This window comes from Astatotilapia calliptera, chromosome 5 (genome assembly GCF_900246225.1).
Source record: "Astatotilapia calliptera chromosome 5, fAstCal1.2, whole genome shotgun sequence".
NCBI lineage: Eukaryota > Metazoa > Chordata > Actinopteri > Cichliformes > Cichlidae > Astatotilapia > Astatotilapia calliptera.
The window spans coordinates 20,481,249-20,494,176 of record NC_039306.1 but is presented as its reverse complement, the minus strand read 5'-3'; the positions used below and the strand labels follow the sequence as shown (position 1 = coordinate 20,494,176).

Here is a 12,928-nt window from a genome sequence, read left to right as displayed (position 1 = left end):
CTGTGATGCTCACAGTGACCCATGGCTGCAATGCTGGTTCATTCAGTCTTAGAGTGCAGCACCTGAAACACACACAGACAAAGTTCATTTAAAGACAAGAACTATGAGCCAAGGCCGACACAAATGTGTTTAATCTACTTTATCATAAATGTAACAAAGTGTCAAGAAAGTTAGCACATACATGTAATTTTTCATTTCTTTATGTGTCCATCTATAGAACGCTGCATGTTATAGTCTAAATCTGTCTGTTCTGTCAGAAACCTGCCTGCAGAAAATGAACCTAAAGTATGTAATGCAAGGATGTCATCACTTTAGAGATGGAGAAAGCATAAAGTGACAATTATGAATCACTTAATATGTTAAGGAGATTCTGCAGGTCATTAATCAAAGTATAAAACTAAAATAAAATGTATTTTTAGTGACACAAGATACAAATATGGAAGCAAGATGTATAATTAGAATTATTTATAATAAACATTAATAAATCATTGCAATTTCTTTAACCATAGAGAATAACTAAATCCTTCAGGACAGTGTCTCATCAATGCACTGAACTCACTATGTTATCCACCTAACAGTCTCCACATGTTCTCACTGTAATTTCCCCTCATGAATGAATTTATGCTGCAGTAATCTGAATGTTTGCAGGGAAATCAAACGCATTTCACTCGCTGTACTCGAGCTGACTTACCTTTGATTGAATGACGACTTGTACGCGCTGACTCCACAGATAAGGTATGAAATATATCAGGCTACGTCAATAGCGGTTGGTCTTCAGGGTTTCTACTCCACGGCCGTATTTCATACGGGTCCACATTTCCAATGCACGCTATTTTCTGCAAGTACCGCCGCTTCGCCTCTGGACGCAATCGGTCTCTATACAGTCCATTCTCTTTTAAGCTGCTTTTAAGCATCTTGTAATCGTCGTTCCAACACAGTGTGTTTGATTTGATTCGTAGACCCCGAAAATGCCGCCGCGCTCCCACAATGCATTGCGGCGTGACGTCAACTCCGAAGCCCTATACAAGATGATGATTATACCGCCCAGGATGTCATAATTTGTCCAAGTATTAACAAGACCTTTAACAATCAACAATCTAAGAGGCTCTCCGTGGGTCAACTCTTTTTTTTCTTTTTCTTTTTTTCTGTTCACATATATGGACACCCAAATTACAATTCTCTTGGCACCCCGTAGTCGACTAGTTATATGAAAGGAACAGAAATATGTGAAATGTGTTAAATATTTAATCGATTTGCTCATTTATGTGGTTCACCAAACGCATTACAATTTTACTTTGAATGCGTACAGTCTCTGTTTCCGGTTTGCATCGCGTTTGTGTTTAAACTTTGACGTACAGGGGACAAGCGGGTGCTTCTATGCCCTGAATTATATTGTACGTTTTTGTCAAAATCCTATACGATTTCTATTATAATATTTCCAAAGCATTGTTCCTGATGATTTTTTTTCAAGTTGCACATCATTTTTTTTGTTAACGTTTTGTATGTATCTAAATGTTAATTTCGAAAAAAAATAAATGTGTTGCTGACTTGAAGTGACTTCATTCTTTTTTCTTTCTTTTTTTTGTTTTTTACTTCATTCTTAACCCAGTGTGGGGTTTCTGAGATTCAACCCAGGTCTAATAGCTCAAGATATGCTTTTATTTTGAAGAATGTAGACCGGAAAAAAGTGAAGCTGTTGCTGTTGTCGAGCGGAAGCAGCATGTTGTTACCTCGTGTGTGACAGGTTGGTCTTAATACATTTAGCAAACATAATACAACTTAGTCTTAAAAGGTTTTTGTGTTCAGACGGTGGGCTTGATGCATAAATACATATTTATATGGGTTAGCAGTTAAAAATAAAAGCGTGTCAGCGGCTAACGCTTCGTGGCTTTGCACGCGAAACCAACTTTTAGTCATTTAAAGCTAGCGTTAGCCAGCTAACTGAAAGCTTTATTTCCCGAGAAGTAACAATAAAGGTCTTTGCTTACAGTGGTTAGGCATACAGACATTCATGCTAATTTAATGCCACTCACTATTTAAAAGACGTTTAAATAGTATAATGCTTCGTCACATATCTCTCCATCCAGGTGAGCTGCAGTGCTTGATATTGATTGTCACAGACACAAGTATATCCGTGTCTATTGAAGATTGGGCCTCATATTAAAATATGTCCTGCGAAGAAGATGGACCTTCAGAGCAGGGCCCCAATTCCGTGGGACCTTGCACCTCTTCTTCCTCAGAGACGGATGCCAAAAGTGGAGACGTGATTACTGTGACCATCGGGGCGACTGTGCCCACAGGTTTTGAACACACTGCTGCAGAGGAGGTCAAGGAGAAAATTGGGGTGGAGGCACGAATTAGCAAAGATCGCGGTCGCATATACTTTCCTATAACTACTGACAAGCTTTTCCAGGTAAAAATGTTGCCATGTTGGGTTTTTATGTCTGCTTTTTTCAAGCTTACCAATATAAAATCATTGTGTCTGATTAACTTGGCGTTCCCTGCTGTAGGTTCATCTTCTGAGGTCTGTAGACAACCTGTTTGTTGTCGTTGAGGAATATGATCATTACCAGTTTAAACAATCCAAGGTAAACCAGGCCCGTCTTTATTCTCGATGCTGATGTTAGGTGCATGTCATTGTCAGGATAACAAACACACTGGCTTCTACAGGAGGAGACATTGATGGAGCTGCAGCAGCTCGCCTCCAAACTCCCCTGGACTAATGCCCTTGAGGTTTGGAAACTAAATGGAACACTTAAAAAGAAGAAAGGCCACCGAAAAGGAGGCAGCACCACCAAAGTGAAACCTAGCAGGAACACAGCTGATGTAGCTGCTGCTGACACTGAGCAGCAGCTACATCAGGTGGTGTCTGCTGCTGAAAGCCATTTGGAGGCGGATAGCGCAGCTGACGCTGAGCCCTGCGAACAGGACTCGCAAGAGGCAGCGCCTGAGGCCAGAGTCATCAAGTTTCGCGTGACATGTAACAGGGCCGGTGACAAACACAGCTTTTCCTCTAATGAGGCAGCTCGAGACTTTGGGGGAGCTGTGCAAGAATTCTTCCAGTGGAAAGCAGACATGACAAAGTTTGACATAGAGGTAGGCACGCTTCAGCATTGATAGATGCAAAGTAAACACCATCACATTATATCACACAAAAAAAGAGTGAATATTGCGAGGCATATTAGGGAGTAACAAAGTAATTAACACTTTCCATTAAGGTAAAGTGTTTATATCATGTGACAAGATGAGAAAAATGCTTTAGCACCTTAAAGATTAAAATATTGGAGATGGTGTGTACATTTTGCAAATCAGTGTTCAATCCCCCCACACACACCACCACCAAGAAAAACACCTGTCACACTGTGGTGAAAATCACATCTATTAATCTACTACTTTATTACACTCTCCACCACCTCTTGCCAGCTTTTTAGTTTGCTTTTATTTATATCAAACCTTCTACTAACTGTTATTTTCAATTTTTAACGACCTGCAGATCTGTTTCTCTTAATTTAGTCCATATGACAAAGTAAAACATGTCAGTTACAGAACTTTGCAATTAATTAATTTTAATCCGTTAAATAATTTCAGCACACTCACAATGATATAATATAACATATAAAAGTGCTCCAGGACACATTAGTAATCTTTCTCTCCTTATAGGTCTTACTCAACATACACAATGAGGAGATGGTGATTGGTATTGCACTAACTGAAGAGAGCCTTCATAGGAGAAACATCAGTCACTTTGGACCCACCACCCTGCGGTCCACTTTGTGCTACGGCATGCTGAGGTAAGTCTTCTAACAACAATTGCACTGTTTGAGTCCAAGAGTTGATGGGATGTGATTTCCAATAATTTATGTCACATAATGTTTTCTTGACATACTTGCTTTGAAGTGGACATGAAACACTACATGTACAAAGGCAAAATTTACACCATGATGGCCTACTCTTAAAAAAAAAACAAAAAAAAAAACCTCATAGTTTTAACTCTGTCTGTGAAGCTGGACTTAATACATAAATGTTTAAAAGTTTTTGGAGCATGTTAAGCACCGTCTTGTGCCAGGACAGAACATGATGTCACTGGGTTTTTTGGTTGGTTGTTTGCTGCTAATAAGCTTTCATTAGTTTATGTTCGCTAACTTTTGACAGAACTGACAACTCAGTGGAAACTCGTAAGGACACTAAAACTAAAAAGCAGTTTAAGAGGGTCAGTTGTGTCCTGCCCCTGGCTGCAACAGTGAGTTTTACGTTAGGATATTCTATCCACTTTTACTCTGTCTTAGCAGTAAAAGGCTCTACTAGCTCAAATGAAAATCCACCTGTCAGCCATAATGTTCGGGTTTGTAGAGAAAAGCCCATTTCAGTGAGTTGCACTGGTGGTTCACCGGACCAACAAGTTGGAGTCCAACAGTGTTCGCTGTCCACAAGATGTTATCAGCACCATTTTATGCAATAAAATAGTCTTTCTTTTCCCAGGCACTCCCAAACAGCTTAGAACATAAGCAGCTACTACATCTGCATCACACCACAGACATAACTAAGCTTCTTATTGAAGCATGATTAGGAATCCTGATATCTATTAGCCTGTTTATAGAAGTCTCCTTCACATAGAGTTGGACTTCACTTTTTCTTACTTCTAGTATGATGACAGTGACAATAGTGTGAGATAAGAATTTCTAAAAAAAAAATGAAACCACATTAACCTGTTTTTCCTGCCAAGATGCTGATAACAAACCTAGTTATGTTTGCCAATGGACTGAGAACTCGAAAGTGCTTTTGTGCAACGTGCCTCATTCACCTGATCAAGTACTTGATTTACTTTTTCTTTCATAAGTGCTTTTTGTGTAACATTCACACTGTGATGATCGCTCTGATGGAGCAAATTGGGGTTGAGTATCTTGCCCAAAGATATTTGGCATGTACACTGTAGCAGCCAGGAATCGAACCACAAACCTTCGGATTAGTAGATGACCTGCTCTACCTCTACCTGAGCTGAGGTGGTGCGATGTTCATGTAGTAAACTGTTTGGGTGTGACTGATTTATTGCATATAATCAGTCTGATCACATCTTACAGACAGCAGCAGATTCATTTATTGCTACAGAGACAGAGTGAACGTTGACAGAATATCCTTTTTTTGTCTCATTGTTTTCCAGTTAATTATCAGTTCTGTCACTAGTTAGCTAAAATAAACTAATGTAGGTCTGTTGGCAGCAACTGACCAACCAACCAATGACCCTAGTGATGTCAAGTTCTGTACTGGCACAAGATGGCGCTGCACATTGTCTAAAAGCTTTAACTTTTAAACTCTTGTTTTTTAAATCCAGCTTCACGGATAGACTTTGTTCGTTTTGTTGTTGTTAACCTGTCAGGCAACCAGAATTATGATCTGAATGCTCTGTTGTGCCAAGCACACCTGCTCTTCCAAGACGAGCTGTATACATTCTGTCTGTCTGTTGTTCATGTTTTTATTTTGCTTGCTTGTTTATTCACTTTCCTTATTATTATTTCTATTATCATATTTTTTCTATTTATTTCAACTACGTCAAAACTGAGAGATGGGAAAAATGTTTAGTCTGTTTGCCTGCAGCCTTTTAATTTCTTTATTTTGCAGATGTGTAGTAAACAGTGGTGCACGTTCACTGTTTGGCATAGTGTCCGATTCCAGTTTCATAGATATGACTGAGGCTCCAAAATCTTTCTGTTAAAAAGTGATGATTGTTGTGTTGATACTAATGAGGTTAGTGAAGGACTCCGACAGGTGGGTGGTGAGGCAGTCATTCTTGACACCCTGTTGAAATGCAGGCATGTCCAACCATACTCTATTATACTAAGAGGAATTCCTCTGTGTTGCGATGTGTCTTCTAGTCATACGTCAGCCTTTATTTGAACGTGTAACAAAACACAATGAACTGTCCTTCTAACTCACATTTTCCTTAAAGATAAGAATGAGAGACAATAGATTCTAAATTCTTAAGCCTTTGAAACAGAGACGGTGATATTCACTTGAATATTTGGACTTCTCTTTGCATACATTTACAATTGTGTGGTTTGGACGTCATCAGCATGTTGGTGACTCTTCTATTGCCAGTTAAATAAAGCATGCACACATAACATAATAATATTTCAAACTGTGAACATTTACACTTCAAGTTGGGAAAAACTTGTGGTCTGGTGGCTGCTTTCACACATAAAATTATGCACATTTAAATTTCTGTTGTAAGGTTAGGTTATTGATGGTGGTTGCCATCATCGCCTCACAGCAAGATAGTCCTGGTTTTGAAACCACCGGCTACCATCCTCCACGTGGAGTCTTTCTCTCCAGCCCTGTGGTAGATTGGTGACCTGTACAGGGTGTACATCCCCTCCATGACAGCTTTGATCCAGCCCAACCGTGACCCTGAAATGGATGGGGGGGGGGGAGGAAAGAATTAATAACCACTGATCACTGTATACATAAAATAGGAAGTCTGGCAAAGCAAAATAATCTGCAAATGGCACAGTGGTATGTTATAACAAGAGCTTGTTTGTTCTTATCCCTGTGTTTTAATCCCACATTACCACCATAAAAGCACATTAGCACGTGAAATTCACAGGAATTCCTTCCTAATTTGGGAAAAGGTGAAAATCTGAGAAGCACAGGAATGTAGGGTTAGATTAGTTGTTTTGAAGGTGGGATTACATGAACACTGAACGATTTCTTTAAATATTTATCCATCATTGCTCTCGGTCCCTTTGGAAAGTATCTTGACAGTGTGTATAAAACCTTTATAACACATCACATTTCAACTGTACAAAATAATTTCTGTCAGGTTGTCCCACAGAATCAGAAAACATTGTTTATTGCAAAGCAGTGGAAATTTGTCTTGAACTTTACTTTCAGTGTATAAAAATAAAACAAATAAGACAGCACACAGCAAGATTAAAACATCGGTTTGAAAAGGAAAATTTATAAAATTCCATTATGAGCTGTTAATAATATTATTAGCAGTTAAGATGAATGATTTCTTGGCCGTTTGGGTCCTGGATGCAGGGACCCTGTAGCAGCAGGCTGATGGAAGGAGTTAAATGAGTAGTTGTATGTGCTGACTTTATGTCTGACTGCTGAGTTGGAGCATCTGAAGCGTGTAATATTGTTACAAAAGAAGCATATGAGAGGTAAATGTGATATAAGATGAAATGCTTATGAAATACGTTGTTCGTTTCCTTGTCTGTTGACAGGCTGTGTAAACCTCAGGCATCCGATGTAATACTTGACCCTATGTGTGGGACTGGAGCTATACCACTGGAGGTGAGACACAGCTTATCGTGACCCTGATAATGGCCTTCAACTACATCAGTTTTTATAAGAAAGAGTAGATAATTTTGCACTACATAGTGAAAAGTGTACAAGTCAGTGCTTCCACACAGTTAGATCAATTCTCGTGGGTACCCATAAAAGAACTGACTTGATTAAGAAACTATAGATTGCACACTTCAAATATTGTTTTTGTTTTCTGAGTCAAGTGATTTGAGCCTGCAGCAGTCTGTAACTTATCTCTTGTATATTGCCATCCAAGCACCACATTCTGCAACCTTGCTATTACTGCGATATTGATCACACAACCTGGATACTGCTAAAGGTGGAGATTAACAAATATGTCTTCCGGAGACTCTGCGGAAGGCAGAATTATTCAGCGATAGCCTCAAGATCCAAATAACAATAAACCACAGGCCACTAATTGTGTATTGCTTTTCTTCTCTTCAGGGTGCAATTGAATTCAGCAGTTCATTCTACATTGCTGGCGACAACAATGACATGGCAGTTAACCGCACAGTCAACAATATATGTCACATCCAGAAACGCAGGGCCGACAAGGGCAGGTGAGAGTGAACACAGAGAGAATGAGACTGAACGCAGTACATGTGGTTGATGATCCCCATAATGATGTAATCTCTCTGGCTTCAAACAGAATATCTGGATTGCCTATTGACACAGTGCAGTGGGATCTGTGCAGCTTACCAATAAGGACCAGCTCTGTTGATATTATCATCACTGATATGCCATTTGGCAAGAGGTACCATAACCATCAACACTAGAAGATTTGTTTCCTGTATCTAGATTTTGAATGCTATAAGTGTATGTGTGGGGTTTTTTAATGCCTTTGCTGTTCAACACTTAGAATTAGATTGAAATCAGAAATTTAGATCACAGTATAACAAAAATGCACATGGAAGATGAGGCATTAAACCCACTTTAAAGCAACGCACTAAAGTAGCTGTGTGATGGTGGTTTTTTCCTGTTTTCTTAAAAGGATGGGCTCCAAGAAGAAGAACTGGGACCTGTACCCCTTATGTCTCAGGGAAATGGCTCGTGTGTGCAGACCAGGTTCGGGAAAGGCTGTCCTCTTAACCCAGGACAAGAAGTGCTTTGCCAAGGTAGCCATGTTAATGTTGCAGATAATGCATATTTGGGTATATATTCTCATGAAAGTTTCCAAGGAAGTTGAAATCAGTACAGGAGAAAGACAAAAAAAAATCCACAGTGCCACAAGTTTTATCTTGCTTTGAACTTTCCAGTAATTCATGTCAGATGATGTTTCCACATCATATTTCCTTAAATCTTGATACAGACCTTGGTTGCTTGCTTTAACCTGCTGAATTTACTTGGAAAAAAGTCATTCAGAATGTCTTTAATTTGCATTTTGTGATGTTCCTGCTAACTAGGCTTTTATTTTTTCATTTTTCAATGGTACGGCTATTACAGTCATTTGTGTAAATCACCCCGACACAGAAGTGGCAGACACACCAGCTTAACAAATCACTGTTGTACCTATTTGCTGAATGTAGCTCAGGATCAGTTGCACCCTGAGCAACCTCTGATGCTTTGTCTCTGACGTCGGGCAGGCATGCGTTCGTAGTACTGTAGAACAATACACATAAGTCACATGCTCCACCTGAGGAAGGTTGTCCTGCGTTGCATCTACACCCATTTATTATTTATTGTTTTGCAGTGAGTTTGAGATGGAGGTGTGTCGAGGTTTAGCCAATACGTGGGGTGTTTGTAAATATGTAAGTTGTCGCCATGGTGCAGTTTTAAAATTGATGCTGTCAGATTTTACGCCTTTTCTGTTTTGAAGTTCCCAGCTAGTTGCGCAAGCCTCACAAACTAACCAGAGCCTCTTTTAATCCCATTTTCTTATTGTATTACTTGCTGTCAGATTTCTGAAAGTAAGACAGTACTTGATATTTCTGGTAAAGAGAAGGCCACATTATATTCTGAGTTTGTAAAAATAAGAGGATAAATATTGTACCAAAAACATCATCAACAGGAAATAATCCCCTAAACCTTAACACATTAAACAGTGTATGAGAAAGTATGTTCAAACCTGAGGCCACAGCCCACACTGAAACCACAAAGTTACATGTGTGTTTTAGTATGTCCGGTGATGAAATGTGTTATTTTTATTTCATAGTAAAACTCTGTGCGGAAGAGATTTTGAGCCCAGTCTGGTTGGAGAAATATGTTCAGTTTCTCCAGGACTGCTTCAGTTACATTGACTTTTACTACTTTAATAATATCTCTGATCTGCATAAACTTTACATTTGTCCCAATTATAAATCATGAGTCTCCAAAGCTGTCAGAAATTATCCCAAATATCTTCTTTATGTATGTTGATGTAGATCAATAGGAGGAATTACAGGAACAAGTTAAAAATGAGTAAAAACTTGCTAAACGTAGCTACAAGGACAGTCAGGGAATATGCTCAGTACCAGGTATTTGCTCTGTGTGGAAGGGCGTAAAGTCCCTGATGGGGATGCAGTGCAGTGATCGTGGCCTAATTTGTTGGCTGATGGATTTTTTTTTTTTAACTGAACTATCACAGTGGGTGAAGGTTAATGGCATTTTAACACGTTCTTGCTTCACTATGTTGCCCTAGGGGTGCATCCTCACCATTTTTTCTTATACACTCAACACATTTTTTTACAAAGCCAAAATGTGACGATTCATTATTGTCATTAGGTTTCCTTTTGACTCCGCCTCCTCAGTAGTCATGAGCCTGATCATGAGCCCACAGTGTGCAAGTCGTACTGCTTGGAATGTGTAAAAGAAAAAAAAGATTAAAATGTGATGACAGATTTTAGGAAGAATTCAGCTGTTATCTCCCTTTTGCTGAGATTTTGTTTAGCAACACTGCTGGTGTGTGTGTGTGTGTGTGTGTGTGTGTGTGTGTGTGTGTGTGTGTGTGTGTGTGTGTGTGTGTGTGTGTGTGTGTGTGTGTGTGTGTGACCCCAACAGAGCATGCACTTGTGTTTTCAGCAGCTTATTAAAATATTTTAGTCTAAAGCTAAAGTGGTGGACTGACTGATCATTATTATAGACCCACACTCAGGGATGGGAATTGATAAGAGTTTAGCGCTTCTGCTTCCCTTGTCGATATCACTCTATATGGATTCTCTCTCTGATTCCTATTCATTTCTCATTGGCTCCACTTGAGAGTCACCACCATCACTAAGCAGCTTATCAAAGACATTACATTTGTGCAAATTAATTGCATGCTGTGGGTCAGATGTTTGTTCATGTTGGAGGTATTTCCCCTCTTTTCTGTGATCAGCGTTGGGGTCATTAAATGGTAAATGGCCTGTATTTGTATAGCGCTTTACTCAGTCCCTAAGGACCCCAAAGCGCTTTACACTACATTCAGTCATTCACCCATTCACACATTCACACACTGGTGATGGCAAGCTACATTGTAGCCACAGCTGCCCTGGGGCAGAGGCGACAGAGGCGAGGCTGCCGGACACTGGCGCCACCGGGCCCTCTGACCACCACCAGTAGGTGGTGTTGCCCAAGGACACAACAACTGAGACTGTTGGAGCCGGGGCTCGAACCAGCAACCTTCTGATTACAAGACGAACTGCCGACTCTTGAGCCACAATCGCCCTGTCAAATAAGTAATTATTTCAAATATTATACACAACGCTTTCTTAAAAGTAATGCAGTACGGTACTTAATTATTCCCAAAGGGAGAGGAATTAGTAATACTACTCATTATATTATTTTCACTTTTCTTTATAAAATGACCTGAAACGCATCGTCTCATAATTACCATTTAACAGTATAAACCTGAGTCCCACACACCAACACAAATCTTCAAAGCGATCGCCACGGAGATTCTACTTTAGAAATGTGAACAAGTAGAAATGAAGGCTTCAGCCTGACTGCTCATCGCTACTTTTCTTGAACTTTAGGGTCTGGCTGCTGGGCTGGGGTCAGCATTCACTCATCTTTAACATCACTCTGGGTTCTTGGCTAGCTTAGCGTTTGCGTGCTCACAAAGAGCCAAAGTTTGCAGCACAATGCAGATGGCCTTTTTTTGTCTAAAATGCTGTCGACCTTTTAAGATAAAGTATTATCCACACTGTATCCATATCCACCACTATTTTCCTCCTCCGGCACATGACCGGGATGAATAGGCAGTCAGAATTCCAAGGAACTAAATTACTGGGAACCGGTTCTCGCTTCCTGCACTGCTGACATGCCCTGAGAAAGTTGAATGCAGCGGGGAGAAGGTGTCGGATTTACATTGTAGGGTTGAGTTAAAACAGATGATTTTGCAATGTTTATGTATTGTGTTAACAAATCAACATTGTATGTAACAATAGATTGTTGTTAGTTGTACAGTGTAGTTTAAAAAAATCCTCCTCTCCTAAAATATCACATTTTCAAACCAAGCAGTACTGCAGTGAACTTTTTTTTTAACCTAAAAAGGTTTGAAGGGTAACAGGAATTAACCTTTCTAACGCAGTGAATAAAATAGTGTGTGGTAAGTTCCCAGCTTTACTCAATCATAAATGATTAATGCCACCAAACTGGAAAAAGCCAGTTCTGCTTGTTTGTTTCACCACTGCTATCCTTTAGCTGTTTAAAAAAAGGCTCATGTTTTATATGTTTACGCTGCTCTTCAAGTTTAAAGTATTTATGGTCGTTCTACTTAATGAATGATTTTTCCGGTTGAATTTGTCTTGAATTGATGTCTAAATAATCCCTCAGATGTTTAAGTAATGTGGGTTTAACTTTGCTCCGTCACGATAAAAAAAAACCCACTTTCATTCACTGTTTGTCTATAATTTACATAAAACAAATGTCTAATTTGTTAGTTTGCCTTCATGGGATTTATGTCGTCTCCAGGCTATATCGAGGATGGGAGGGCTGTGGAGGAAGCTGCACACTGTTTGGGTCAATGTCGGGGGTTTACATGCTGGTGTTTACCTCCTCAAGCGGACCGGGGCGGTGTTTGGCCAAACTCCTGAAGATGTCCATGAGTCACGAGGAATGTGTAACACGCAGGGGGATGAAAAGGAAGACAAGGAGCTCTCCTAAGTGACACCCAGCATTTCAGTTGTGAATTTAAATTGAGCCCAGGTTAAAATGATTTTATTTATATTTAGCAATTGAATACATTTTTTTTTTAAACAAGTTCTCCGCTCAAGCATGCCAAGCAATTTTACTTTGTAATTCACCAAGAAGCTGTCATGATCTGCAAGTTTGATGGTTTTTACACTGTTTTCCTAAAGGTTGTTCACCTGTCATATTACTGTTCAGAATCCTGCTGAAGGTTGAGGCTGTACCCCTCAAATTAAATGTGTCCACTAATAAAGGCTCACTCATATTATCACTTGATTTAGTCATTCTTCACACCATTTGCACCAGTTGTCTCAGTCCACTCTTATCCCAAACACAGGACAGGAAAATGTTTTTTACCCCTCAGCTGTAAAAGGCTGATTGCTGTCACTTCACCGATGAGGTGGGTGTTGTGGAAACCTACGTTTGTGAATTTGGGAACAAGGCAACAGGATTTGTAAATTGATACCATAAGTATATCTTATGCGTTTGAATCTCAGTGACCTTGACCTCAAGGTCAAAGTCAGGTCACGTTTCCTGG

At 39.7% G+C, this 12,928-nt stretch overlaps 1 protein-coding gene across 1 annotated transcript; it reads left to right on the top strand.

Moving 5' to 3' along the window:
* The first annotated feature begins 1,662 nt into the window (after positions 1–1,662).
* thumpd3 (THUMP domain containing 3) lies at positions 1,663–12,661 on the top strand. The gene is made up of 10 exons (XM_026167963.1): positions 1,663–1,744; positions 2,088–2,413; positions 2,511–2,588; positions 2,671–3,096; positions 3,661–3,791; positions 7,224–7,293; positions 7,750–7,865; positions 7,955–8,059; positions 8,297–8,420; positions 12,175–12,661. Exons 2-10 carry the CDS (start codon positions 2,168–2,170, stop codon positions 12,364–12,366), a joined length of 1,488 nt encoding a protein of 495 aa, XP_026023748.1. The 5' UTR covers positions 1,663–1,744; positions 2,088–2,167; the 3' UTR covers positions 12,367–12,661.
* Positions 12,662–12,928: the final 267 nt, after the last annotated feature.